Source organism: Eulemur rufifrons, chromosome 19 (assembly GCF_041146395.1).
Source record: "Eulemur rufifrons isolate Redbay chromosome 19, OSU_ERuf_1, whole genome shotgun sequence".
NCBI lineage: Eukaryota > Metazoa > Chordata > Mammalia > Primates > Lemuridae > Eulemur > Eulemur rufifrons.
The window spans coordinates 109,436,680-109,463,317 of record NC_091001.1 but is presented as its reverse complement, the minus strand read 5'-3'; the positions used below and the strand labels follow the sequence as shown (position 1 = coordinate 109,463,317).

The window sequence follows — 26,638 nt, the reverse complement described above, 5'->3', positions numbered from 1 at the left end:
CTGCAACAGCCCTCGAGATAGGTGTGGTCGTGATTCTCTGTGGTCCCCAACCCCTGGGCCACAGATCAGTATCAGTCCATGGCCTGCTAGGAACCAGGCCACACAGCAGGAGGTGAGTGGCAGGCTTCATCTGTATTTACTGCCAATCTCCATCGCTCACATCACTGCCTGAGCTCCGCCTCCTGTCAGATCAGCAGCGGCATTAGATTCTCATAGGAACTCAAACCCTACTGTAGACTGTGCATGGAGGGATCTAGGTTGCACTCTCCTTATGAGAATCTAATCCCTGATGATCTGAGGTGGAGCTGAGGTGGTGATGCTAGCTCTGGGGAGCAGCTGCAAATACAGATTATCATTAGCAGAGAGATTTGGCTGCACAGAGACCATAATAAATCAATTGCTTGCAGACTCATATCAAAACCCTGTTAGTGAGTGGCAAGTGACAATTAAGCCGCGTCTGGTGGCAGCTTTAAGTCAGAATCCAACATTTATATTAGTCCACGCGTAGCCTGCCCATTATTTTATTTGCCACCTCCGTCCGCATCTCTTTCCCGCACTGTGCACTTATCCCAGTCACAGCTTTGCTAAGCCCACGAGCTAACTGTAGCAAAAATGAGTAAAAAACAAATGTAGCTGGAGAGCTTTTTTGAAAAGGGGGAAAGACCCAATGATGAGACAGCAGAAGATGCTAAGACTGCCAACAAAATGAAAGCTGCATTTAAAAGAAAATACCAAGAGTCCTACTTAAATTATGGGTTCATCGCAACAAGTGATTCACATTCTCCAAGCTGCTTTGTATAATACATGGTGACCAGCTATCCAACGAAGCCATGAAACCTTCAAAACTGCTTCATACATGGAGGCCAAGCATTCTGCATTAAAAGACAAGCCTTTGGAGTTTATCAAAAGAAAAAACGTGAACACGAAGAACAGAAGCAATTACTGAAGGCCACCACTTCATCAAATGTATCTGCACTGAGAGCATCATTCTTAGTGGCTAACTGCATTGCTAAAGCTAAGAAGCCCTTTACTATTGGTGAAGAGCTGATCCTGCCTGCTGCTAAGGATATCGGCCATGAACTTTTAGGAGAGGCTGCAGTTCAAAAGGTGGCATGTGTTGTTCTTTCGGCCAGCACCGTAACTAGACGAATTGATGAAATAGCAGAGGATATTGAGACACAGTTATTAGAGAGGATTAATGAGTCACCATGGTACACAATCCAGGTTGACAAGTCTACCGATATTGACAACAAGGCAACAAGGCTTGTTTTTGTGTGATATATTTTTCAGGAAGACGTGCCTGGGGATATGTCATGTGGACTTTTGTTGCTAACCAACACCACAGCTGCAGAACTATTCAAGTCTTTGAATGATTCCATATCAGGAACACTGAATTGGTCATTTTGTGGCGGTTTATGCACAGTCGGAGCAGCTGCCATGAGTGGACGGCTTTCTGGTTTCACTACTCGGGTCAAAGGGGTCTCGTCTGCATGTGGGTCTACACACTGTGTCATCCACAGAGAAATACCAGCTAACTGAAAAATGTCACCTGAACTAAACAACGTTTTGCAGGATGTGATTAAAATTATGAAGCACACTGAAGTACATGCCTGTAACTCATGTCTGTTCACTCAGCTCTGTGAGGAGATGGACGCAGAGCACACACGTCTTTTCTTATACAAGGAAGTGAGGTGGCTTTCTAAAGGTAGATCGCTCACCAGAGTTTTTGAGTTACTGAGAGCTGCTCCAGAGATTTCTCTTAGAAAAACAGACGCCACTGGCAGCACATTTAAGTGACACAGAATGGGTCGCAAACTTGCTTACTTGTGTGACATATTGAACCTTCTCAAAAAACTCAATCTGTCACTTCAGGGGAGAATGACAACTGTGTTCAAGTCAGCAGATAAAGTGGCTGCATTCAAAGCCAAACTGGAATTATGGGGTCAACAAGTGAACATGGGATTTTTGACATGTTTCAAACATAAGCAGAGATTTTGAAAGTGGCTGAGCCAGGGCCTTCTCTCTCCCAGCTGGTGCATGATCACCTGTCTCAGCTTTTGAACGAGTTTGAGCTTTACTTCCCAACCACAGAAGACCCCCGAACTGGGAAGGAATGGATCCTCCACCCATTTGTGAATAAGCCAGGTGAATTGACTCTGTGCTAGAAGAGGATCAGCTGCTTGAGATCGCAAATGACAGTGGCCTTAGAAGTATGTTTGAGACAACTTCAAATCTCCATACATTCTGGATTAAAGTCAAGGTGGAATATCCTGAGATTGCCACAAAAGCACTGAAAAGCCTGCTTCCATTTCCAATGTCCTATCTTTGTGAAGCAGGGTTTTCTGCAGTGTCAGCAACCACAACGAGATTACAGAGTAGACTGGACATAAGCAACACACTTTGGGTGTCACTGTCTCCCATCACCCCCAGATGGGACCATCTAGTTGCAGGAAAACAAGTTCACCGATTCTGCATTATGGTGAGTTGTATAATTATTATATATTACAACATAATAATAATAGAAATAAAGCGCATGATAAATGCACTTGGATCATCCCAAAACCATCCCCTCCAGCGCCTCCTCCTCCCAAGTCTGTGGAAAAATTGTCTTCCATGAAACCAGTCCCTGGTGCGAAAAAGGTTGGGGACACCTGATGATTCTTACTCTACAGCTGAGGAGGCCGATCAGCGTCACACACATGGGGAGTGGTGGCCCAGGCTCATCAGGAATCTGTACTTCCTCAAAGCTGTCCATCAGCCTGTGTACGATGTGGGCTCTTCCTTTCAGTTCGCCTTCCCATGCCCGGCCTGAAATGTCAGTGCATTTCACACCTTCTGGAAAGAACGGGCAAGAGAAACCAAAGGGAGAAAATTATACCAGGTTATTCTCTCTACATCCTTGGTAGATTTATTGGCTAAAATATTGTTAGTGGAATTTGGTTTTTCCTGACATTCCTTTTTTTTTTTTTTTTTTTAGCAGCTTTATTGAAATACAATTCACATACCATATAATTCATACCTGTAAAGTTTACAGTTGAGTGGCTTTTAGTACATTCACAGAGTTGTACATCCATCACCAGAGTCAATTTCAGATTTTTATCACCCCCCCCCCCCAAAGAAGCTCCATACCTGTTGACTCCCACCTGCTCATTCCCCTTTGTATCCCAGGCCTGAGCAGCTGTGTTGTGTCTTTACGTTGTGAGCCTGTTATGCACATTTCATGTCAGTGGATATTTGGGTGGTTCCTTGACTTTTCTGACTTGACTGTCACAGTTTAGCACTTACTGTGTCTCTCATCTACGTTATTTATCATTGCTGCTGTTTGTTAAGGTCCTTGGAGTAGTTGGGATTGTAGAATGCTTAGCGTCCTCTTGCCCAGGGAGCTACTGTTTCTCTTGTTCTCCCTCTTGAGTTCATCAGCACTTTGCAAGTTTCCTAGGACCTACTCTGTGGTCTGCAGGTATGTTAACTCATGTATGTCTTGAAGTTATACTATGAGGATCAATTGTATGTGTTTTCACAGATAAAAAACTTGAGGCTTAAAGAGATGATGCATCTGTTCAAGTTCAAACCATCAGTCTTTAGTGGGGTGGATTTGAACCCAGGCTTCCTTGGTTTCTCAGTGTTGCCGCCCCCAGGCTCCTTGGGTAGGGTAGAGTCTGAGCATGCTGCCACTTACAGGCCAGAAAATAGAACACAAAGAAGACTGACATCTCATTTTGGTTCATCTGACAGCCAGTGAGTGCCTTTGTGGCAGGCATGGTACCTACAAAAGAGAGAACATCGTCTGTGCGCCTGAGGAGCTCATTGGGCAGACAGGCAGGCAAACCTCTAGGGGAGAGTGTTGGAACAGAGGTCAGGCAGGGGGAGCCCTGAGGGCAGAGGCAGTGGCCTTCCTGGAGGAGACAGCCTAGGAATGGCCATGGAGGAATCTGGATTTTAAGCCAGAGGGACTTGGGTAAGAGAGGCATGGAGATGTGTATGAAGTGCTCAAGGGTCAGGAGTGGGCAGGGAGACAAGGCAGAGACTCAGATGGGCTGCAAGAAAGCAGGGCATGCCCCTCTGGCCAGCTCCCCCTCAGTACGGGGGCAGGCCACCATGTGAGGCCTTGGTGCTTCTCACCTTAGAAACTAGAGGACTTTGGATGCTTCTTAAATGTGCCCCAGGGTTTGCATTGAATGCAGGTACAACATGTGGCAGCCACTCCGCCATGTTCCACGGCCAGTGCTGCCCATGTGGAGGGTGGAGCAGCGTTTGTTGGAGTGTTATAGATGGGTGCATGAGAGTGAGTGCAGTAGAGGCCCTTGGTGAGTTACAAGGCAATTACTTTTGGTTTCAGGAATGCGAGAAAGGACTACATCACGGCCAAGTATATCGACAGGAGATACTCGAGGAAAAAGCATGCAGACAATGTGGCGAAGCTTCACAGCCTTTGTGAGGCCGTCAAGACAAGAGATATTTTTGGATTACTCCAAGCCTATGCTGATGGTGTGGATCTTACAGAAAAAATCCCGCTGGCCAATGGACATGTAAGGGTCCTTTCTTTTAAAGGAAAGAGAGGGGAAACCATGGTGGGGCATTGTAATTAGAAATGCTGACTAGGCCAGGTGCAGTGTCTCACTCCTGTAATCATAGCGCCTTGGGAGGCTGAGGCAGGAGGATAGCTTGAGGCCAGGAATTTGAAACCAGCCTGGGCAACATAGTGAGAGCTCTAGCCGTACAAAAATTTAAAAATTAGCAAGGTGCAGTGGTGCACACCTGTAGTCCCAGCTACTGGGGAGGCTAAGGCAGGAGGATCGATTGAGCCCAAGAGAAGAGTTCAAGATTGCAGTGAGCTATGATGATATCACTGTACTCCCGCCTGGGTGACAGAGCAAGAACCTATCTCAAAAAAAAAAAAAAAAATGCTTTTAGCACTGAGTTCTGTAGGAAGAAACCAGGGTGGTTTTTTTTAACTGACAAACAATAATTGTATATATTTATGGGGTACAATGTGATGTTCTACTATGTCTCCCTTATGGAATGATTAAATCAAACTAATATATCCATCACCTCACATAGTCATTTTTTTCATGATAAGAGCATTTAAAATTTACTCAATTTTGAAATATACATTATTGCTAACTCTAGTCACTGTGCAGTGCAAATAGATCTCCAAAACTTACCCCTCCTGTCTAACTGAAATTTTTTAGTCTACCAAACTGTACCACCAGCTCTGGAAAGAAAGCCCCTCCTGGGGTGGAGGGGAAGGTGCCTTCTCAGAAGCCCAGGCAGCCGGAAAGGAGCTCGTCTTCCATGAACAGGTTTAGTGTGAGCCTTCAGCCCCTGTGGAGAGCCCTGTGCAGCCAGGCTCCACGTCGGGTCCCCAAGGAGGAGAGCTCTCAGTGGGCAGGGGCGTGGGGGCAGGGGGGAGGTTGCTCCCTGGAGCCCAAGGGAACAGAGCACCAAGAGACCCTCCTGTTCTGGAGGGAACTCTCTTGAGAGGGTGGGCATTACTGTCAGGCGTGGGTCCACAGTGAGCTGCCAGCGCCAAAAGGGTTGGCATATCTTCTGACTCTGACGCACAAAGGCCCTGTAGACGCACACTCGGTCCCCTGCAACCTCCTGACCTCAGGCCTGGGCTCGCCGGTTATCCACCACAGAGCTTGCTGTGTGGGGCTGTTGTGTTTGCAATCCAGGATGTCATGGGGTTCAGGCTGTGTCCTTTCAGGCATCCTGGCCAGGGGCACTTTAGGGCAGCAGCATCTTTCCCCGGGTGACAGACACACACATGTGGGTTGTGGGGTGGGCCCGTTCTCCCCTGCTCTCTAGAGAGAACTCTCACCAGGCAGTCTCGGGCAGAGTGTGCTCAGCGCTGAGCTGTGTCATGGGGACTGAGCAGGCAGTTGCAGGCCGGGTAGGAGGTGCCTGCTTCTGCCCCATCTCCTGTCCTACGATTTTCTTCCCCTCCAGTTCTCTCACCCGCCCACCCACCTGAAGCAACCCTCATTTGTCTGTTCTCCCCCACCTGCCTAACGCACTTTCAGAAAAAGCAGTGGTGATCACGTACCCCTGGTATGAACTGAAGACAGTACAGGTATTAGCATTCACAGCCTTACCTGTAAGCATAGAATGAAAAACTTTAAGCCTACTTAAGAAGCATACATTTCTATCTGCTTGGAGAGCAAGAAAAGGGAGTGGAGCATAGGAGGCTGGGGAACCTTCCTGGACTCTTTGAACAAGACTCTACTTGCAGGCAGTTCCTCGTGCCGTTGAGGCTGGGATGGGGACCCACTGACTGTGAGGACTTTGAAGTGAAACCTCTGAGTCTCTCATTCATGTCCCACGGAGTAAGGAGAAATAGAACCAGTCTCTAAATTGCATGTTCCCAAGGGCAGGGAGTTTGCTTGGAGATTAAGGGAGCCTTATATATCTTAGAGATAAGTTGTTTTTCAGGGTTTTTTTGTTTTTTAAGAGACGGGGTCTCACTCTGTCGCCCAGGCTAGAGTGCACTGGTACCATCATAGCTCACTGCAGTTTCAAATTCCTAGGCTCAAGCTGTCCTCCTGCCTCGGCCTCCGAAAGTGCTGAGATTATAGGTGTGAGCCACTGTGCCTGGCCTGAGATAAGTGTCTTGAAGGAAAGAATAAAAAACTTTTGGAAGACAAATCTACGATTTCACTTGGTGTTGGACACAAAAGCTCCTGTTAGAATTCTGGAATGTCTTTGGTTTTCAGGAGCCAGATGAAACGGCCCTGCACCTTGCAGTCAGATCCGTGGATCGTACTTCTCTTCACATTGTAGACTTTTTAGTTCAGAACAGGTAGGTGTTCTAAAATTAAGGGGAGGTGTTTGTTTCTATTCCTTGGTATTTCTGAGGAAGGAATCAGATGCTGCTGCTTTGCTTTAGTTGTGTTGGCAAGAGAATCTTCCCAGATCTAAACATGAATTATTGGACAGAAAAAGTGCTGCCAGCTGTGGGTTGTTCCATGGCAATCCTAAAAAAGCCGTGCAGTGTGAGAATAGAAACCCTATGTGGTATCTGCAAGATCCCATTTGTAGTGTCTGGGCCTCAGGGAGACAACAAGTAGACACGGCTGCTGCATTCTGAGGGAAGTAAATGGCCATTTCTAATCAAAGCATGAACACATTTCTCAACCTAAAGAAAATGCCCATAATCCAGTGTTTTGGTTCAAGCCCTCTAGCTTAGACCAGTGGCTACCATGCGGATCTTTACTTCCCTCATACCTCTGCTCTGCTGCTCAAGACACTGTGCTTGGGCAGCATGAGACCCACCTCACAGAGGACAGGACAAGGAACGCACCTGTGCACAGAGGGTGGTCACGGGGTCCCCAGCACAGTCTGCTTTCCATGGCTCATCTCACACCTGCCGAGCACGAGCACCTTTTTTGGATAACTGGTTTTGTTTTACTTCGGAAGAACTTTTGAAAATCTTCTCAAGATGCCCCCTCAGCCTGTTTTCAGAGGGCAGTCCCAGGGCGAACAGGCTCAGAGCCTGAGCCTTGGGACTCAGGACTTTGGAAAAGCGGCTTTTCCCCTGCCTAGCAGGACTGTCAAATAATAAGATGGTAAAAGGCTCGGCCCCATCCTTCAGTGGGACAGGATGGATGAGTCATGCAGGCTTCCTGAGGCCCTGCGTCCAGCCCAGTGGGGCACAGCGGCTCTGGGCATGGCCTGTGAAGCAGGAAGGAGGCTGGGGTTCCGGGCCAGCCTGGGGGTGCACTGTCCCACCCTTGGCCCCTGCTCAGCACTCTCATTTTGGCCTCTTCTGTCATCACTTTGTTATTTCCCTGATCACCTTGTGCCAAGGCCTCCTTGTCCACGATGGCAGGTATGATGGTGCCATGTTGCACCTACCTTGTGGGATGGACAGTGTGTCCCATGTCGCACCCACCTTGGGGATGATTTAGAAAGACCATTCACCGACCCCGAGTTCCCTGCTGAGCAGTCCCTGATCATCTGGGCTGTGACTCACTATTCCTTCTCTTTTCCCTGTCCCTGTGCTTGGCCAGCGGGAACCTGGATAAACAGACGGGCAAAGGCAGCACGGCCCTGCACTACTGCTGCCTGACGGACAACGCCGAGTGCCTGAAGCTCCTCCTGCGGGGCAAGGCCTCCATCGAGATAGGTGAGCGCACAGGGTCCGGCCGCCCTCTGGCCTCCACCTCCTGTCTGCGGTTCCCACGCTGCTGTTGGAACAGTGCCAACACTTTGGACTCCTGTCAGAGCTGAGGAGAAAGGGAACCACCTCTGATAAGAAAGGGCCTGTCCCTGCCTGTTTGCAAGGCTGATGTGGTCTCCATATCGATTGGCCGTATTCATCCATGTGTCACTCAGACTTTGGGTGCATTTACAGGCGTTTTACAGATAGGCAAAGGATGGGCCTTGCAGCTATCCCTGATGCTGGGTGAATTCGGACAAGGTCAGGGAATTTGGACCTGTTCACAAACCCTGAGACTTCTCACCCCCACCTTGAGACCAGACTTAGTCCCTTACTTTTTTTTTTTTTTTTTTTTTTGAGACAGAGTCTCACTCTGTTGCCCAGGCTAGAGTGAGTGCCATGGCGTTAGCCTAGCTCACAGCAACCTCAGACTCCTGAGCTCAAGCGATCCTCCTGTCTCAGCCTCCCGAGTAGCTGGGACTACAGGCATGCACCACCATGCCCGGCTAATTTTTTCTATATACATTTTTAGCTGTCCATATAATTTCTTTCTATTTTTAGTAGAGATGGGGTCTCGCTCTTGCTCAGGCTGGTCTCGAACTCCTGAGCTCAAACGATCCGCCCACCTCGGCCTCCCAGAGTGCTAGGATTACAGGCGTGAGCCACCGCGCCCGGCCAAGTCCCTTACTTGACTCTAGGTTTTGATGGCTCACTGGATAGAGATGCCACCCACTGCCCCCTCGCCCCATCCATCCTAATTCTTACTCAGCCTGCCTTCCTCCCTCTGTCGAGGGACCTGGACACACTGACAGCCAAGCCACGGTTGTTATCGTCTCACGAGAAAGTATTTTTGAAGAACTATTGAACAAAGAGGACTAAGTAGAAGAAAGGCATATATCTCCTTAGGGCCATGCTTCATATTTTAAAATAAACCTCATTGACTGAGACTTATTTAGAAGTACAAAATCTCAAATTTATAGACTGCTTAAAAAAAGATGTAAAAGTTTATTACATTCAAATGCGTGGAACCAGGTTAGCAGTGCTTTGGGTAAGAGATTTATGATGAACTGCTTTATTCAACAGCTTACAGTTTGGATATTGATTTTAATTAGTTGGCTGCTTCAAGAGTTTTATTTTCATGAGCAGCTCAAACTTTGTTGTTTAAAATTTTACTGTTCTATACTCACCTGCAGTTCTATACAATAATAAGGCAAATTCAGCCCCAACTAGGTCAAACTAACTGCAGATCTCATTAATCGGGTTCAGTTTAATTTAGTGCTGCTTTGCTGTGCCTTTTGTGAATTGCCCCTAGATGTCAGATCTTTGCTGGGTTTTGCGGTAATGCCTCCTTGCCTTGCCCTTGACTTTTAGCCAACGAGTCTGGAGAGACACCGCTGGATATCGCCAAGCGCCTCAAGCATGAGCACTGTGAGGAGCTGGTGAGTCTCCGCCCACATGGTCAGGGCAGCGGGGTGGGGGGCCCTTCTGGACAGTGAGCTGGGCTCGTCCTCCTCGGGGAGGGTTTGCTCTGAGCCCTCAGCCAGTGTCACTGAGCAGATCTCAGTGTCCTAGGCAAGACCAGCCAGGAATCGGCCCGGCTTGGAGAACGTACAGTGGGGAGTCGTTACAGAGAAGGTGGCCGCCCCTCCTAGTGAGACATGGAACGTGGTTGGTATTTGCTGGTTGGACATGTTGATGACAGCGCTAGCGTTGTCTGGGCAACCGGAGCAGAGGCCCCAGGCTGGTCACACTGCCCATTCTCTGGCATCTGTAAGCTCTTCATGCATTACTTTGCAGCATCCCTAGGCTGGCTCCTTGCTGTGTTCCCTCCCACCAAATGAGGGGTGTCGTGCACCATCTTTTCCTTTCCTGCTCTGGAGTGAGAGGCAGTGTGGATGGTGGGAAGAGCCCACTAGGTCAGGTGGCCCTGGGCGTGCAGTGGGCCCCACCTCTGCGACTGGGAAAGGACACACATGCTCCCCAGGCTGCTCCGCAAATGTAAAGCGGAGTCGGGCGTGCCAGTGTGTGGGTGATGGTGAGAGTTACTGTTGAACTGTGTCGGCACACAGCGAGTGCTCCATGAACAGAACCAGCAATAAAGGCTGGGCGACTGTAAGATAAGTAGCAGGTGCTGTTGCTGTGCACTGTGTATCCATACCTCATTTGATCTTTATAACTACCTTATGCCATCGTTTCTACTGTTACCCCATTTTAGAGATAAGGAAACAGGCACCTTAAAGTGTAGTAACTTGCCCAAGGTCACACATCCACCATCTGGCTATGGGGAAGAATTGAGCCCTAAGTCCTAAGACACCCATTGTGTGTAATGAATTAACATCTCTTCTGCACACCCAGAGTGGAACTAGCTAGCCCCCTGCCTTGAGAGAATTGAGAAAACAGTCGTTCAGATCATTTTCTGCAGGACTTAGTCCTTTCATACTGGTCGAAAAGGCTGGGTTAACAGTGAATGAACACGCTTGTTCTCCCAAGATTGAGCTTGCCCTTGCATGTAGTATCAATACCTGCAGGCTGGTCATCATCCTTTAGATCTCATATATCCCTTGCCTGTGTCCTGCACTTTACAGTTTGCAAAGCCTTGCTGGGAGTTACCAGATTTGCATTTCAGGGTTACTCTGTGAATCAGGTAGAGGGAGGGGGCTTAACCTGAGACGCAGAGGTTTCAATGAGTTTGCCGGGGCTGCAAGGCAGGCTGCTTGTCCCTGGGCCCCTCTCCCTGTGCTGCCCGTTGGCTGTCCATCTGGACACCGTGGTTGGTGCCCCCTTCACGTGGCTGAGTGTGTGAGCAGCAGCACTGAGCACCCCTTTGTTCCCTCAGCTGACCCAAGCCTTATCCGGAAGATTTAATTCTCATGTCCACGTTGAATATGAGTGGCGGTTGCTCCATGAGGACCTGGATGAAAGTGATGACGACATGGATGAGAAATTGCAGGTCTGTACCCGGTTACCACACATTAACAGGGTTTGATAAGCTTCATTCAGAGCAAGGTGGGTCCCAGCCTGTAATTAAGGCAGAAAGCTGTTTTGTGGACAATAGAGGTTACTTTTTGCTTTCATTGATCTCAGTAGGTTTTGGGTTTTACCCTTCCTGGGACTACCTGCTGGCTCCAAGCTCCTGCACATGTTAATTTAAAGCAATGACTAATTATGTACTCAAAGGCAGCTGCTCACCTTTTGCAAGGAAAGAAAAGTATGGGAGGGCCTTTGAGTCCAGGGAATTTTAGAGGAAGCTCACTTGCTATGGGATCATGTTACAAGGAGCCAGGTTCCCCTGTTGGTCTTAAGAACTTAAGCTGAAAGCATTGAGCAGCCCTTCAAGCTCACTGGGTCCAACCCCTTCCTTTATCAGATGGGGACGTTGATGTCTCAAGAGAGAGATTGGCTCGGCCAGAGTGAAGCAACAGTTTAGAGACAGCTTGGGACTAGAACGAGGGTCCCGCCTCCTGTCCAGCTCCCCTCTCACCACACTCACTCCCTTGCACACCTTGGGGGGGGCCCAGGAAGGTCACCGCTTTCACACGGGTCTCAGGGTCAAACTCCAAGTGTGACTCCAAACCCCACTCTGAGCTGCGGCCTGTTCCCTCTTCCCGGCAGCAGCATGCCTGGATCGTATTCCATGTTGAAGTTAGTGGGAAATGCCATATTAAACACTTCTGTGGTTTAAACTTCTTAAATTTTTACTGTAGGACTTTAGAAAGACTATCTCAATGGCATTTCTGAACCCATGGGACTGTCCCTGTTTGTGGAGCAGTTAAAGTCCGTACTATTTCTTAGGATACAGAATAAGAAATTACTTTAAAGTTAACTACAAAACAGTATCAAAGTGAGAAGAGCTAACTAATTGCATACTTACCTGCCTTACAAAAAGAAAGCTTGAACCCACCTGCCCCAGCGTGCCTGTTCATCAAAGGGATGTGCGTCGCCGTCCCTTTTATGAGCAAGTGATAAAGCAGGTAGCAGAGTCCAAGTGTAAGTACAAGAGCAGAGGCTCTGGCGCCCTCACTCGCCCACCCCCCTCACTTGACTTCCAGCAGAGTGGCGGGTGTGGTTTGTTGGAATTTACAAGGGTGTGTGAAGAGCCACCGGCTGCTGCATTCTGCACACCTACACTGGGTGTGAGTGTTGATTTGGCCAGAACCTAGAATAGGTGGGTGATTCTGTGGGCGGGGGTGGGGGGGGTGGATGCCACAGCTGAGACTGAGCTGTGGCAGCCCCCTGCTAAGCAGCTGGCTCTGCGCTTGAGAAGCAGTTAAAGTTATAGCCGTTTAACAGATGAGAATGTAGGAGTGTGGGTCAGCAAGGTGAAGTGATTTGCTCAAGATCGTAACTAACATAACGAAGCTGACTTTTGCTATATGAGTTAGATGTAAGTTACCTGAGCCTTCATTCCATGCATCCAGTTCCAGTGAAGCACATGACTTTCAGGTAGAGCAGGGGTGGGCAAAGTCTTAAAGGGCCAGATAGTAAAATTTTTAGACTCATGAACCTAAATTATCACAGTCCTTATTGCACTTACACAGCTCTGCCAGGATGGCTCAAAAGCAGCCGTGGACAATATGTAAATGATCGGGCATGGCTGTGTTCCAATAAAACTTTGTTGATAGAAACAGGTGGCAGGCAGCCCACAGGCCACCGTTTGCTGTCCCTGATTTGGAGGAACCTCAGGAGTTTCTGTTCATAGGGGAAGAAAGCATTGATCTCTGCTGAATTAGCCATGTAGTGTTGGAGAGTGATTGCAGGTAGGTGGCCAGAGCCGGCTGTGCTGTGGTGTGACATAAGAAACCATGTTTAGGAAGGGGAACTTCAGGGAAAATGCAGAGCCAGGTTGAGGTAACTCTGGCTAGTAAGATGAAACAGCTTATTTTAAATCCTTCACAGAATGGAGAATTATAGTCTATAAATCACAGCTTGTTTTGGGGAGTGCTGGTTTTCAATTACAAGACACAAGAAGTTTTAAATCTTATAACTCATGCAATAGTCGAGAGCTCAAATGGTACCATGCCAAGCAGAAATGAATGTTAGCACCAAGAACTGTGTCTCCATCTCACACACCTCTGCTCTGACATTCCTCTGCAGCCTAGCCCCAACCGGCGGGAAGACCGGCCTGTCAGCTTCTACCAGCTGGGGTCCAACCAGCTTCAGTCTAACACTGCGTCTTTGGCAAGAGATGCCACAAACCTTGCCAAGGACAAGCAGAGGAGTTTCATGCCTAGCATCTTGCAGAATGAGACCTATGGAGCCATCCTAAGCGGCAGCCCACCTCCCACCCAGCCTGCAGCCCCCAGCACCACCAGTGCCCCCCCACTGCCCCCACGGAACATCGGCAAAGGTATGAGAATGTTAGCAGTCCCTGCGAATGCAGAAGGTCTTGTTTCGCTTTGTGCTTTGGAAGCTTGCAGCTGCTTTGCCCCCAACTAGGTGACATTTGGGCTCTTTTGTTTCGCAGTTATTTTCTGTTTGCTTCCTAAGGGGATTCCATCATTCTTAGGATGCCAGATGGTGGCAGAGTCTCATGAGTGGATTCTTATTCCGGGCAGAGGTGTGGCATCTGCGTGCTTGCGTAGTGTGGGGACTCCCCCAGGGCAGCCCAGGGTGCACAGTGGGCTGCCGGGGCTGGGAGCTGCGCTCCTGCAGATCTCCTCAGCATTCCTTTCTCTACTTTTCTCTACTCGCTCCCCCTCCTATGCCTTTGTTCTTCCCTTTTTTATTTCTCCTCTGCCTGCACCTGGGCCAGCTTGTGGCACCTGCAATCATTTCTTATCCCTGATCCCCATGAAATGAAGGATAAAAAGATACTAATTTCGGGAATAGTGCTCAGCCTGGTCGTAAAATACAAAGCTGGCCCTGTGGATCCTACCTTAAGGGCAAAGAGCTACCCTCACGTCAGCTGCTCTGCAGCACAGCGAGTATGATGCAACAGGTGATATTTTTGATTTTTATAAATATGGAAACTGAAGCTCCCAAAAGCTGAATAATTTGTCCAGTCCTGAAGACCAGCTGGCCACTGTGCTTGCTGAAGCAGGTCCGGCAAGCGACTGGCTCAGCTCTGGGGCTGCCAGCCGTGCCCCTCAGGTTTTCCCATGTGAAGGAGGGGCTGCTCTGGCTTTGTTGAGGGGTGGCCTAGGAAGGACGAGAGCCTCTAAGAGCATGGCGTCCAGGCGCTGTGGCTGCTTCAGCTGCTGTCCGTGTTGTGCTTATGCAGTAGCTGATAGCTGGGAGGGGAGGGCAGCTGAGTGCTGATGGTAGTGGCTGGGAGACCTGGCTCCAGGGGTGCGCAGACAGCTGCAGCCATCCCGCTGCATGTGTGCCTGGCAGTGTGGCTGGGCCCATCTTCCCTTGCCATCCTGGGTGTCTCAGAGACCCTCCCACACAGCTCTGCGCTGGTCCCTCGGGGAGGCCCAGAGAAGTGATGGTAAACCTGTCGCTGAATCACACACCTCAGGAGCACACCCGCCAAGGGCAGGCCCAGAAACCAGCTCGCTCACTGCCCCCACACACCCCGCACCCCAGACAGTGTCCAGCCTTGTGCTGGGTGAGGATGTCCCTGAGCAAGGGAGGCAGTTGCAAGATCAAGTCCCACAGCCGCCGCCTGCTCCCTGCCACCCTCCTCCTCCCGAGTCTTGTAGACGGGCATTAATTCTGTAAGGCCCAGGGTCAGACTGGTTTGGTCATCTTCATTCCCAGTAGTGGTTTTTACTGACTGTGTGTGTCATGTGAGGAGGGATTTTATTTTTCTCTGTTGATTGGGTCATGGAAAAGGCATGGTAAGCTCTTCATCTGCGTTTCTTGGTTTCCTGAATGAAGTCTTGGAATTAGAGGATTTTGATTTTTTTTTTTCTTTTCTTTTCTCTTTTGCCATCCTTCCTTCTAGCTTCAGGTCTTCTTTCAAAGATATATTAATAGATTGTACATCTTTTACCTGCTGTCCCCCAGCCACCTCCCCCTGCTCCTGTCTGGCCTACTTGTGGTCTAGGACGGAATTCCCACACTGTCAGCCTTGCACTTCGAGGCACACCTTGCTGGCCGTGGGAGAGTGCGAAGGCTTCCTCTGGACCCCGTGGCCTGGCCCTGGGAGGGTTCAGGCCCCTCTCATTTCCAGGCCCAGCCTCCCCGTGGGCTGTGCCCAGCCTCTGACATGGAGTCACACCTTGCACCTGGGTGCCCCCCATGTACCTGAGCTTGGAGCTTTGTGAGGCAGAGGAAGAGGAAAGTCTTGTGACTGGGGAAATGCTGTCCCTTTTGTGGGTCACCTAAACTACCTGGTGTCATCTGCCCTTCTCTGCACCAGCTTGGGCTGGGACTGGGGTGCTGCTCCTGGCATGGCAGTGACAGCCACAGGGAGGACTTAGTGGAAGGACAGAGATGAGCAGAAGTTCCATAAGCCCCGGTGTAGTGCTCAGGGGAGATCGTTGTGCCTATTTATTTCCCTCTTCAAACAATATTTATATTTGAGTAATAAAATCAAGAACTTTTAAATTTCACAGTCAAATTGAGAAAACCAGCTGGGAATATTTCCTGAAGCATGTCTGGTTTAGGGTGTAAGATCTTCCAGATACCACAGACAAGGATTAAAAAGTTCATCCTGTTTACTTTTCTAGAAGGGTCATAGTGACCATTTCACAAGGGAGAGGATCAATAACGCAGTGTTTTGTTTCTGTTTTTGTTCTGTGTGTGTGCATGCGTGTGTGTGCATGCGTGTGTGCATGCGTGTGCGTGTGGGTTTAGTTCAGACAGCCTCCTCAGCTAACACCCTGTGGAAGACAAACTCTGTAAGTGTGGACGGTGGAAGCCGGCAGCGATCTTCGTCAGATCCGCCAGCTGTCCATCCACCGCTGCCCCCTCTTCGAGTGACATCTACCAGTACGTTTTTTTCTTTTCCTTCCTTGCCCGTGGGCTTTGTAGATCTGGATGGCAGGGGGGCGTCCTCAGCAGCCACACGGGAGAGAGCCACGGGGCTGCACACTTGGCACAGACACGTGCCGGGTGCCCAGCGCTGTGTGGCCACCCATGGCTCTTCCAGCCTCCTCCCCCCAGCTTCAGACTCCTGTCTGTCCCCCGACCGCGCCCCAAGGTGGCTCCCTCACTCCGTTTCTCTGTCTTCTAAAGCATTTTAGCAGCATTGCCTCCTTTACACGCTACCCTGGAGTTTCCTTTTCCTTTGGCCATTGGTGATTTTTGATATTTGGGGACAGTCCTTTGGTTCATAATCTAGCATGTGTTTTTTTCAATGTCAACAGGTGGTTGAAAGTCTCCAAGACCTTGGGGGAGGGAAGCTGCAGGAGGAGGTTTTTAGGAAGAGGTTTTTCTCCAAAGCACAGAGCCAGGGTGTCTTTTTTTTACTGTCAGTGGAATAAGCCCAGGACACTGCCGTGTCTCCTGCTGCGTCAGCTCCAGGGGAGGAGCCCGGCATCTCGGGGCTTTCGTAGCTTCCAGAGCAGGAGTATTCCTAGGGTGAGCTGCTTGTGGCTTCTTTAGAATAAGTTAAAATAGAAAGCAGCATGGCCTGGGCACAGGGAGCGCGGTGTGCGCACGGCAGCAGAGCCAGGGACACTGTGCTGGGAGATCTTTGAGGTTGGCCACGTGGAACAGCCAGGGGGGCGCACAGCAGGCCAGAGCCCACTTTTCTGCCTCTCCGTCTGGTGGCCCTGGAGCTGGATTTGTGTGCTAGAGTCCGCCTTTTGACTTTTCCTTTAAAATGGAAAAAGGAAAGAAGGAAAAAAAGAAAAGAAAGACTCTAACTGGATCCATTCATTTCCCCCACCCCTGTCCCTTCCTGGCAGCTGTCCCAGCAGGGAGGAGCCCACCCTTGTGTGTTAGCTCCCGTCCTGAGGCAGATTGCCACTTCTAACAAGGACACAGGACGATAACTAGACACTCAGAGAGGGCTTTAATGCTCGTCGGAGAGGGGAGAGACTGGGGGAAGAAACTTGGCCTTGCTCGGGTTCTTACCAGCTCTGTCACCCTGGGTGAGATCCCCTTACCTCTTGGAGCCTCAGCGCCTCACCTGTGCAACAGGGATGTCAGTAAACCTCTTTGCCCTGCGCACTTTGCAGATTGTGGGGCCTTTACTAAGTCAGCTGCTTGCGCTCTCCGCTCCCTCTGGCCACAGGTCAGCCGAGGGGAAAGAGCGGCCCCAGGAGCCCCAGGGCCCCCGGGCAGAGGCAGCCTCGCCTGCATCCTCTTAGGGCCGAGAGCAGAAGGCTGTGCCGGCTTCCCCACGGGGAATTCTAGCTGAGGAAATACTCACTGGCTAATAGAAAAATCTTCACCATAACTATAGACTTGCAGTTTCCTTGTTAGTTTGGAAAGGACTCCCTGCCCCCTCCTCAATAATACGGTTTTCTGAAAATCAGCAAGGAAACAGCGGCGGGTTTTTTCCTTAGGAAATAGCAATAGAAAAAGGCCTCCAGGGAGAAGGCTGGAGGGGGAAGCCCTGGGGCTGACTCCTGTGTTCCCTCATTTTCTCTCCACAGATCCCCTGACGCCCACGCCGCCGCCTCCTGTAGCCAAGACGCCCGGCGTGATAGAAGCCTTGAGCCAGCCGAGCAAGCCCACCCAGCCCATGGGCTCGCAGAGCAAGCCTCCACCTCTGCCCCCGCAGCCCCCCAGCCGCCTCCCTCAGAAGAAGCCTGCTCCCGGGTAAGCCTCGCCTGGCCGGGTGGCCCGTCCCCGCGCCTCGCATGCAGAGAGCTTCCGGATGGCAGTGGCCTAGTGGCCCTACAGCTGCACCTGCTGAGGTTGCCGTAGGAACACTTGCAATCCCGTGTTCCTGCTGCTGTAATGTGTGAGGCCAGCCGTCACCTAAACTAATTCATCAGGTCTCAATTCTTCAAGAATTTTTAAACTATAAAATATTTCTTACAAACGTGTATCTTAAATCCACATAATGAATGTAGAACTGGGATTTTTTTCGAGGTAAAGTCCTCAAGACATGGGACCCTCGGGGCTCTCTGCTGCTCACTGGCAAGGTTATCTGGAACACAGACCCTCTGCAGTGCGAGGTCTATGTTTCCTACCAACAGGGACATTCTTCTACACAAACACACTTCCACCAGCAAAATCAGGAAATTAACATGGATGCCTTAGACCAAATTCAAGTTTAGCCATTTGTCCAAATAATGAATACCCTTTACTGCAGAGAGATGCGATGCATGGCTCTTCCTCTAGATCTTTATGGTGGGAAATGGTGCGTTTTGGCGGGTGCTAGGGGGAGTGTCACAGCTCCCAGACAGGCCCTCTGAATGGTCAGGACTTGGACACCCACACAAACACACACATACACACATATGTGCATACATGCATAAATGTATATACATAAACACACACACACCACTTATACTGCATATCTTTCTATGTCAAAATCCCTGAGTTCACACTGTTACCTCCAACTTCGGTTCCAGTAACAAACCACACCGACACTGACAGACACGAGCCCCAGCCGGTTTATTATGCCCACAGACTCTCAGGAATCCTGGTGGCACAGTGGGGCTTATCTGCTCCGCAGTATCTGGGGCCTTAGCTGAAAAGACTGAAAGGCTGGGTGGTTCCACACAGGAGGTGACTCGTTGGTGGGACTGGTACCGTCGGAGGCCTCTGCCTTCCGTGCATCTGGTGGTTGACACTGGGCTGCGGCTGGAATACCTGCACGCATGTGGCCTCTCCGTGTGGCGTGGGCTTCCTCACAGCGTGGTGGCTGGGTCTAAGACAAGTCCCCAGAGACAGGCCTGGTCCTGGAAACTGGCCCAGAGTTATTTCTGCCATCTGTTACCCGTAAACAGTGACAGAGCCTGGCTGCCGTCAGGGTACAGGGCTGTGGAGTGGCACAGGGAGTCAGCCCCACCTCGGTAAAGAATGTGGGGCAGTGTTTTACAGTCACCATGGGGTTTATTCTAATTTTCTCCCTTCCTGCACTTGTAACTTTCTTTCTGAGGGCGAGAATCTGGCTCCCGTATTTACTTACTTGATCAGTATTCCTTTACGGACAGACCTCCCCTCCCGCCTCCACCGCCGCCTCTCCCTGCTTGGATCTGACTCCGGTTCCAGGACCCCCTTGGGTGCTCGGGCTCTGACTTCCCGCCACGTGATGCCTTCCTCACCCCACGGGGCTGGGCGCTGCAGTCAGGCCACCCTCCCCCACGTGCCCTCAGTGTTCCCCTCAGGCCGCCTTGTCCCCCCCCCACCCCCCCACACACACGACGCCGCCTCTCCCTGCTGGTCTCTGCAGCGTAGGTGCATGGGTGTTTCTGTCCGTGCTGCCGGACAGACAGCCGAGCCTCTCAGCCTACAAACTACAGTCTTCAGTTCTGAGAAATTTCGCTGATTTTTTGTATTGCCTTAAGTTCTGTTTTTTTTCTGTTCTCTCTTTTAATATAATTCTTGCTCTTCAGAAGTCAGACCCCTAGGCCTTTCCTCTGAATGTGTCATCATTTCTCTTTTCACTGGTGTCACCTCACTTCTCTGACAGACTGCCCCGGAGCCTCCATACTTCAGCGCAGGCAAGGTGACGTGATGCCCACCCTGAGTTCAGCGCATGTGTTCTCCGTTGACCCTGGTCCCAAAGGTGGACCCAGACCCCGTCTGTGGCCTTCCCCACCATCTTCACATCCCGGGCCCAGGTTACTTCTGCAGGGGGAGAGGCGGTGGGCGGGGAGGCCTGCTGGGCGTTCATGCCAACTGACCCGGCTGGGAGTGCCGCCCTGGGGCCGGGAGTATCCTCTGGCCCTCTGCCACCTTCTCCTGTCCTCTCCTGCTTTGTTGCTTGCCTGTTTTAAAGATCTGAGAGATTTTCTAGATTTTTGTCTTCCAGTTCTTTTATTGAGTCTTTTTCATGCTTACTCTGATACAATAACTCTCAAGTTAAATTCTTTTCATAGCAGCATCCTGCTTTTGTCTCCTGAGACCATTTTCTCTTATCTCATCTCTCTGAGAATAGTCATGATGGGTGTGTTTGTTTAGTTTTTGCTTTTCTGCATAGTGTGTTTCTTCCACATTGTCTTGACCTGTATGTTAGAAGGTCTCCCCATAAATCTGCTCCAAGTTCCTCTGTCCCTGCTTCAGGGGAGGCGCTGGAAACTGGCAGACGCGGCCCACCGCCCAGGGCAGCCAGTGCGGGCTCGCTGGGGCGTGGCCTGGTTGGGCCATTTGGTTGGGGAACTCCCGCATTTGGGCCTTTTTTTCGTGGATGACTCGGGTTCTTTGGAGAATAGTCTTCTCGTCTGTTGTCTGAAGGATGTAGGTTTTCTGGGAGTTGAGTAGAGAAATAAAGTTCAACTTTTACTTCGTCCCTCTGCTTTTCAAGATACTCCCAACACCTGTACCTGGCACTCCCCAGTCCAGACACCCTGTATTTTACACTCTCCAAGCATAGAAACTTCTGGTCTTTAGTAGGGTTGGGGGTAAGGCAGCAGCCAGGCTATTGAGAGAAGAGGGGGGATTCAGTAGCTCCTTAAACAGACATCAGACCAGTCCTGTTGGTGGCTCTGCCTTACCCCCGGCGCAGGGCAAACGGCAGCCGGGGCTGTTCGCTGCTGGTCTTGGGGCCCTTCCTGAGGTCAGCTGGCTGGACTGTGATCTTCCTCCCCTTTCCAGCTTCCAACATTTTGTTTCCTATTCTCTTTGTTCCTTTTGGTTTATTTTTTTAAAATCCTTTTCCTTGGGAGGAAGTAGAAGTAAATGTATTTCAGTCTGCCACTTTGAACTGGAAGATTCTCAGAACTTTTAAAATGCTGCTTTGCAAGATAACTTTCTAAAATACAACACTCATATCCGTGCCTTCCTGTTCTTTAACAGCATATAGAAATATAATTGGTCATTGAATTATCTTAATGAATATGCCCACACCTCTTATCAGCTTTCTTTCCTCTTCCCATACAACACCCTTGGATTTGCTCTTTCCAAGCCGCTGTTTTTCAAGAGATCAAATCATGTGCTGAAGTTCTGGATAAGAAACAGTCAGCCCCCAGCACTCAGAGGGAGCTCTGAGAACAGGGGAGGCGGTCTGTCAGTGCAGGGTTTGGGGTGCACTTTTTCTAGCCACTCACAGGCCTCTGCTTTCCTGGCTCAGAGGAGTTCTAGCTGGGGCTACTGGATGAGTTTCCTCCTAGCACGGTCTTTCCTGGTTTCAGATCTCAGTGCAAGGCGAGGTTGGGCAGGACGGAGCAGGTGAGGCTAGAGTACGTCTAAGACGGATGAGGACGGGTGGAGTCGTGTTGCCGGTGCCCAGTGGAGTGCTGTTTCTAAGGGAACACACGGGTGCGTCTTCTTCGGAAAGGAAGCAGCACCTCCCCACCCCCCAGCAATAATCTTGTCCTTGGTATAAACCTGGGTTTCACACCCGCTTTCTTACGGCAGGAGTCGGCAGACGCTGGCCCACAGGCCAGACCCGTGCGGCCCACCTCCTGTTCGTGATGGCCCAGGAGCTAACAACGGCTTTCATGTTTGTACGTGGTTGGGCAAAAGTCAAAACAAGAATATTTTATGGCACATGGAAGTTATGTGAAATTCACATGTTGGCATGCACAGATAGTTTACTTGGAACACGGCCGCTCTCGTTTGTGCGTGTGTCTGTGGCTGCTCTCACGCCGCGGTGGCAGAGTCGAGTAGTTGTGACAGAGACTTTCTAACCCACAAAGCCTAAAAAATTCACTGTCTGGCCCTTCAAAGAAAAAGTCTGCTGACTGCGGTCTCAGAGGCTCAGGCCTTCCCTGTGTGTGTTCTGTAGCTGGGGGTGACCTCGGGCCAGGAGGCGGCCGGGTCAGCATTGTGATGGCTGGGGAGACATTCACACCCAGAGACATTGATGGGAATCAAATGGCGAGATCGGCTGTGTTTGTGGGGCCTTTATTTTTATGCTTTTTCGCTTTCTTAAACATATGAGCAAAGCCAACGTTATGTTTTCTCCAGCTTCGTTCTGAGGCTGCAGCACCAAGGCCCAGGCGGGGTTCACTGGGGCAGCAGAGGAAGAGTCTGAGCGTGCAGTGGGGAGAACTCCAACCTGGCTTCTCTTCCTCCCCGGCCTTCCCCTTCCACCTCTCCACCCCCTACCCCCTTTGCGCACCACGCCCCTGTTGTGCACCCAGCACCCTGCGAGGTCCGGCAAGACCCACCAGGGAACCAGAGAGCTCCTGTCTCAGCTCCTCCCAGACATGTGGCATTGTCCGTATTTCAAGAGTTGACGGACCTGATGTCACTCAACACCTTTTGCGGATGGATGGAAGTGCCAACTCTTGGGAACACACTTACCCAGGTCGACCAGACAGCAGGTCTGAGTTTGACAGACCCCACCTGTCAGCCCTGAGAACCGCTCCCTTACCTGTGCGTTTCTACCCCATGGCTTTGGAATGTGCTGAGCCTGTGGTCAGTCACGTTGGGTCCCAGCAGCAGGGACCACAGAGGCACGGACCACGCTGTTCAGTGGTGCTCGGGCAGGTCCTGGCAGAGCCTTCTGGGCCTGAGATTAAGATCCAGCCCTTCCCTTTCACATGAAGGGACCAAGACCAAAGCAGGGAAGGGGCTGAGCAAGCTGGGGGCAGAGCCCGTGGCTAATGCCCAGCTTCTAGCCCCGACCCTGGTCCTTGGCACGGGCCCACGTGGACACCCTGGTTGTAGGGTGAGGACCTCGCATTCCTCTTTTTTTCATAAAAAAAGAGCGAGCTGAATGGCAGTTGAGGAAATCAGCTCACACATTTCGGCATGAACCCAGATGGTTCCCGCACTAACAGGGATGCACGAGGGGCTGGGGTAGCAGTAAGTCTGTTTTTCCCTTTCTTTGTAGGGCTGACAAGCCAACTCCACTGATCAACAAAGGCCAACCGAGAGGACATGGTAATTATTTAATTTCGGGCTGGGTTTGCTTCTGCGTAGCCTGTGGGGCTTGTGGGGGGGATGTTCCCAGCCAGGCGGTCAGTACGGAGGGAGGGCCCAGCTGTCCTCCGGTGTGCAGCCCCCCTGCCTGCCTCAGCCTCTGACACTCTGCTCCTGGGCAGCTTGGTGCTGGGCTCCTCACTCCTGTCCCATTCTGCTGACGGGGTGGGCTCGGGCAGGCCCTGAGGGACACCTAACTCACTTTGGGACATTTACCCACCTTGCACGATCTGTAAGGGCTGCATCCAAGGCAGAAGATTCTCAGCTTTTAGGGGACTTTTCCCTCAACATCTGGGAAATCTGCTTTTAGATAAGACTCTGTGGCTTTTATATTTATTGTTTATATCTCATGTTTATGATTGATGAGACATCTTGTAAAGTTGCTTCATTTTTGCCCTAAAGCAATGGACCTCTCTGGAACAGAAGCTCTGGGTCCTCTGTCCAATGCCGTGGTCCTGCAGCCCCCTGCACCCATGCCCAGGAAGTCGCAGGCAGTAAGTGGACGAGCCTCCTTTCCTGCCCCTCTGCTCTGGCCAGAAGGGCGCAGGGGAAACAGATCTTTTCCTCTCCCCCTGGTTGCAGCAGGGCAGGGGTCTTCGTCCTGGTACCTGGCTGCTTGGGTCTAGGCAGCTGGTGGGCGTGGCTGTCCCACCACAGCTTCAGGACAAACTTGCCACAAGCACCAGGCCTGGCTGCTTCTTCCCCAGCTCTCCCCTTTCTGCTGGGCTGGGATCGTCCCTGTTCTCCCCCCGGCTCCCGAGCTGCACTGACCTGCCCCACTGTGGGCTTCCCAAGCCCAGGCCCGGGACTCCCGAGACCAGCTGGACCAGAGTGGTCCAGTTCTCTGCCCCAGGAGCTTAGGCCTCCTGCCACACTGACCTATGCCCCTCTCCTCTCCTGACACAGACCAAGTTGAAGCCCAAGCGGGTCAAAGCGCTCTATAACTGTGTGGCCGACAACCCAGACGAGCTGACCTTCTCCGAGGGGGATGTGATCATCGTGGACGGGGAGGAGGACCAGGAGTGGTGGGTGAGTCTGGGTTGGGCCAGGTGGGGTCCCCGGGGGTTGAGCTGCATCCCTGCCCACCTGGCTGGACAGATCTGCTCACAGGTGAGGTTCTCTCCGTCTGAGGGGTCCAGTCTTGGTGCCACCGTTCAGTCCTCAGGCCACCAGCCACTCTGCCCCTTTGCTTCTTCAGGTGTCTCTTCCTCCAGGGACACCCACTTCTGAGCAGGCCTGATTATCCCCCAGGTGGCTTCCTCCCTCGCTTACAGTGGGCAGGCCACTTGGGCTGCAGCTCACTCAAGGGCCTGGAGTGAGACCCCTTCATTTTGAGGCCTTGAGTTCCTGTGCCTTTACCTGCCCTTGCTGGATTAGTGGAGTCCAGTGTCTAGAAAGGGAGCTGACCTGGAGGCCAGAGTCTGGGGCGTTGGTCTGGTCCTGACGTAAGCTGTGGGCTGCTCAGGCATCCAGCTGGGATTGGGAGCAAGATGAGCACCAGGGTTCCCCTGGTGACCCTAAGAATTCAGACTCAGCCACTTAACAGTGTGGTGGCCCCGGACAGGTTGCTTTTATCTTTAAGCTTTAGTGACATCATCTGTGGAAGGGACTTTGTGCACAGCACTGCTGGAAGGATGATCCCGTGAGCACGCTGAGAGGCAGCTGTCTCAAATGAGGGTCGTAGGGTTGACTGACTCGAGTGAAGCAGGCGCGTAAGGCACTGGGCAGCGTCTGCCGCACGCTGGGTACGAGTGGCCCAGCCCTGCAGACTGACGACTCAGGCAGGACTCACGGAAACTGCTCTGCTTTGACAAGTGCAGGGAGTTTGCATCCTGTCCTAGCAGAGCTTCTACCTGTTTAAACTGGAAGCTCTTAGCCTCCAGAGGTTTTGTGAACCCCGAGGGCCTTGCAGCACTGCTTTTGGCCTGGATTCACCAATCCTTCTCGTGGCCTCATTTCCCCTTGAGGAATCCGAAAGCTCCCGCAGCCGTCAGTGTGCTGTAGCTCTGGCACAGAAGGGCCCCAGCGCCTGATTGCTGGGTTCCAGCAAGGAGAGTGCCGGCTGCACAGAGGCCGTAAGAACCCGAACTTGCTAACACCAGCCAGACCCCCTGGGTTGGCAGAAATGGGGCTGGCCTGGCTCCCACACCTCTACAATTCACTGTGGGGTGGGGGGCTCCAGTTTGGCAACGGGCTTGGCCATATGGAAAATGCCTGTTTATTTGCCAAACTATGGAAGTTACAGAAAGCTATAAAGTAAATGTTGCCCATAATCACAGCCCCCTACCCTCACCCCCCCCAAAAAAACCCACCATTTATATTTTGGCAATTTTTAGGCTTTTATTTGCCTACATAGTTTGTTATTGAGATCATATTTGGATGTAATTTATATAACTTACCCGGAATGAACATAAATAGATTTATTGAAGCCTTCCGCAAATGCTTGACTAAATTCACACGGAGCCAATTCACACCTTTCTGTGACTTTGTACCTCACAAACTTTGGAGTTTCTTCATTCATTAAAAAAAAAAAAAAAAAAAGGCAGGTGGGGAGTGGCGGTCAGATAGCTGACCTGTGTGCCCCCGGGGCTGCAGGCCGAGGAGCGAGTGTCTGGGACACGCCTGATAGGAGTTCCTCACACAGAGCAGCGTGCGTTGTTGCAAATGTGAGTGAAGAAAAAAGGAAAAAATAGTTTAGATGTTTTACCTAAGTAATTCTTTGTCAGAAGAGATTCTTGTGAACAAATCTCTTTTTTTCCACCAAATGCTATACGTAATGCCCTGCAAAGTTACCAGCATTTGGAATTTTTATAATAACCTAAATTCTATTCATTCCAGATCGGCCACATTGACGGAGATCCCAGTCGTAAAGGAGCATTCCCTGTATCATTTGTGCACTTTATTGCTGACTAAATTGCTACTGAACAAAAGCATTTCCTGTAACAGTTATGTTCCTGTTTCATTATTGGTACCAAAACCCTTGCCAGATATAACCAGTTTCATGAATTGTACGGTAGCCCATTTTCTCTAATACTACTGTTCTGTTTTTAAAACTCAAAGGCAATTTTTACACATAAATGGTTTTTATAATTTGTGGTTTTCATAAAACATTGTTATGCTTTTATTAGAAAAAACTAAGTTTCCCTAAAAGGTGAACTGAAAAGTTATTTTAACTACATAATCAAGATCCTGCATCTATAGAATTAGTAAAACCTAAAAATGTTTGAACTAAGAGTATTAGAAATAAATTCTTCCTGCTTTCCTTGACCCAATTCTGGAGTTGATGATCTTTTTGCACAATTATTATTTTAAAATAAGAAGCCAGTAAACTGCTGCTTCAGAAGTCTATAGCTCAGCCCTGGACTTTCTCAATAAAATGTTATCAGTTCACCTTTTAAAGACAGGTATTCCTTTGTATCCCATCCAATGTTTATTTAAAGCAACTTGGAAATTTACATGTTAGCGGTGTGCTTTCTAGCCCTAATTTGTGAGGTTGCAGCTATCATTATATTCTGCATGTGTGTATAACCTGTTGTGGTGAACAATCATACTTAACAAAACTACTGATGGTTTATTACAACATATGATAATTGCAGT

At 50.4% G+C, this 26,638-nt stretch overlaps 1 protein-coding gene across 2 annotated transcripts in view; it reads left to right on the top strand.

Moving 5' to 3' along the window:
- ASAP2 (ArfGAP with SH3 domain, ankyrin repeat and PH domain 2) overlaps nucleotides 1–26,093 on the top strand; it is a 172,066-nt gene extending 145,973 nt beyond the window's left edge. The window contains exons 17-28 of one of the 2 annotated variants that reach the window (XM_069495254.1): nucleotides 4,340–4,529; nucleotides 6,717–6,802; nucleotides 8,013–8,128; nucleotides 9,533–9,600; nucleotides 10,998–11,111; nucleotides 13,256–13,508; nucleotides 15,905–16,039; nucleotides 17,653–17,818; nucleotides 22,953–23,002; nucleotides 23,444–23,535; nucleotides 23,948–24,070; nucleotides 25,880–26,093. In XM_069495254.1, coding sequence (XP_069351355.1) covers nucleotides 4,340–4,529; nucleotides 6,717–6,802; nucleotides 8,013–8,128; nucleotides 9,533–9,600; nucleotides 10,998–11,111; nucleotides 13,256–13,508; nucleotides 15,905–16,039; nucleotides 17,653–17,818; nucleotides 22,953–23,002; nucleotides 23,444–23,535; nucleotides 23,948–24,070; nucleotides 25,880–25,954 — 1,468 coding nt within the window. In that variant the 3' untranslated portion in view covers nucleotides 25,955–26,093. The remainder of the gene's footprint in view (nucleotides 1–4,339; nucleotides 4,530–6,716; nucleotides 6,803–8,012; nucleotides 8,129–9,532; nucleotides 9,601–10,997; nucleotides 11,112–13,255; nucleotides 13,509–15,904; nucleotides 16,040–17,652; nucleotides 17,819–22,952; nucleotides 23,003–23,443; nucleotides 23,536–23,947; nucleotides 24,071–25,879) is intronic. The other variant, XM_069495255.1, reaches the window with a different exon arrangement.
- Nucleotides 26,094–26,638: the final 545 nt, after the last annotated feature.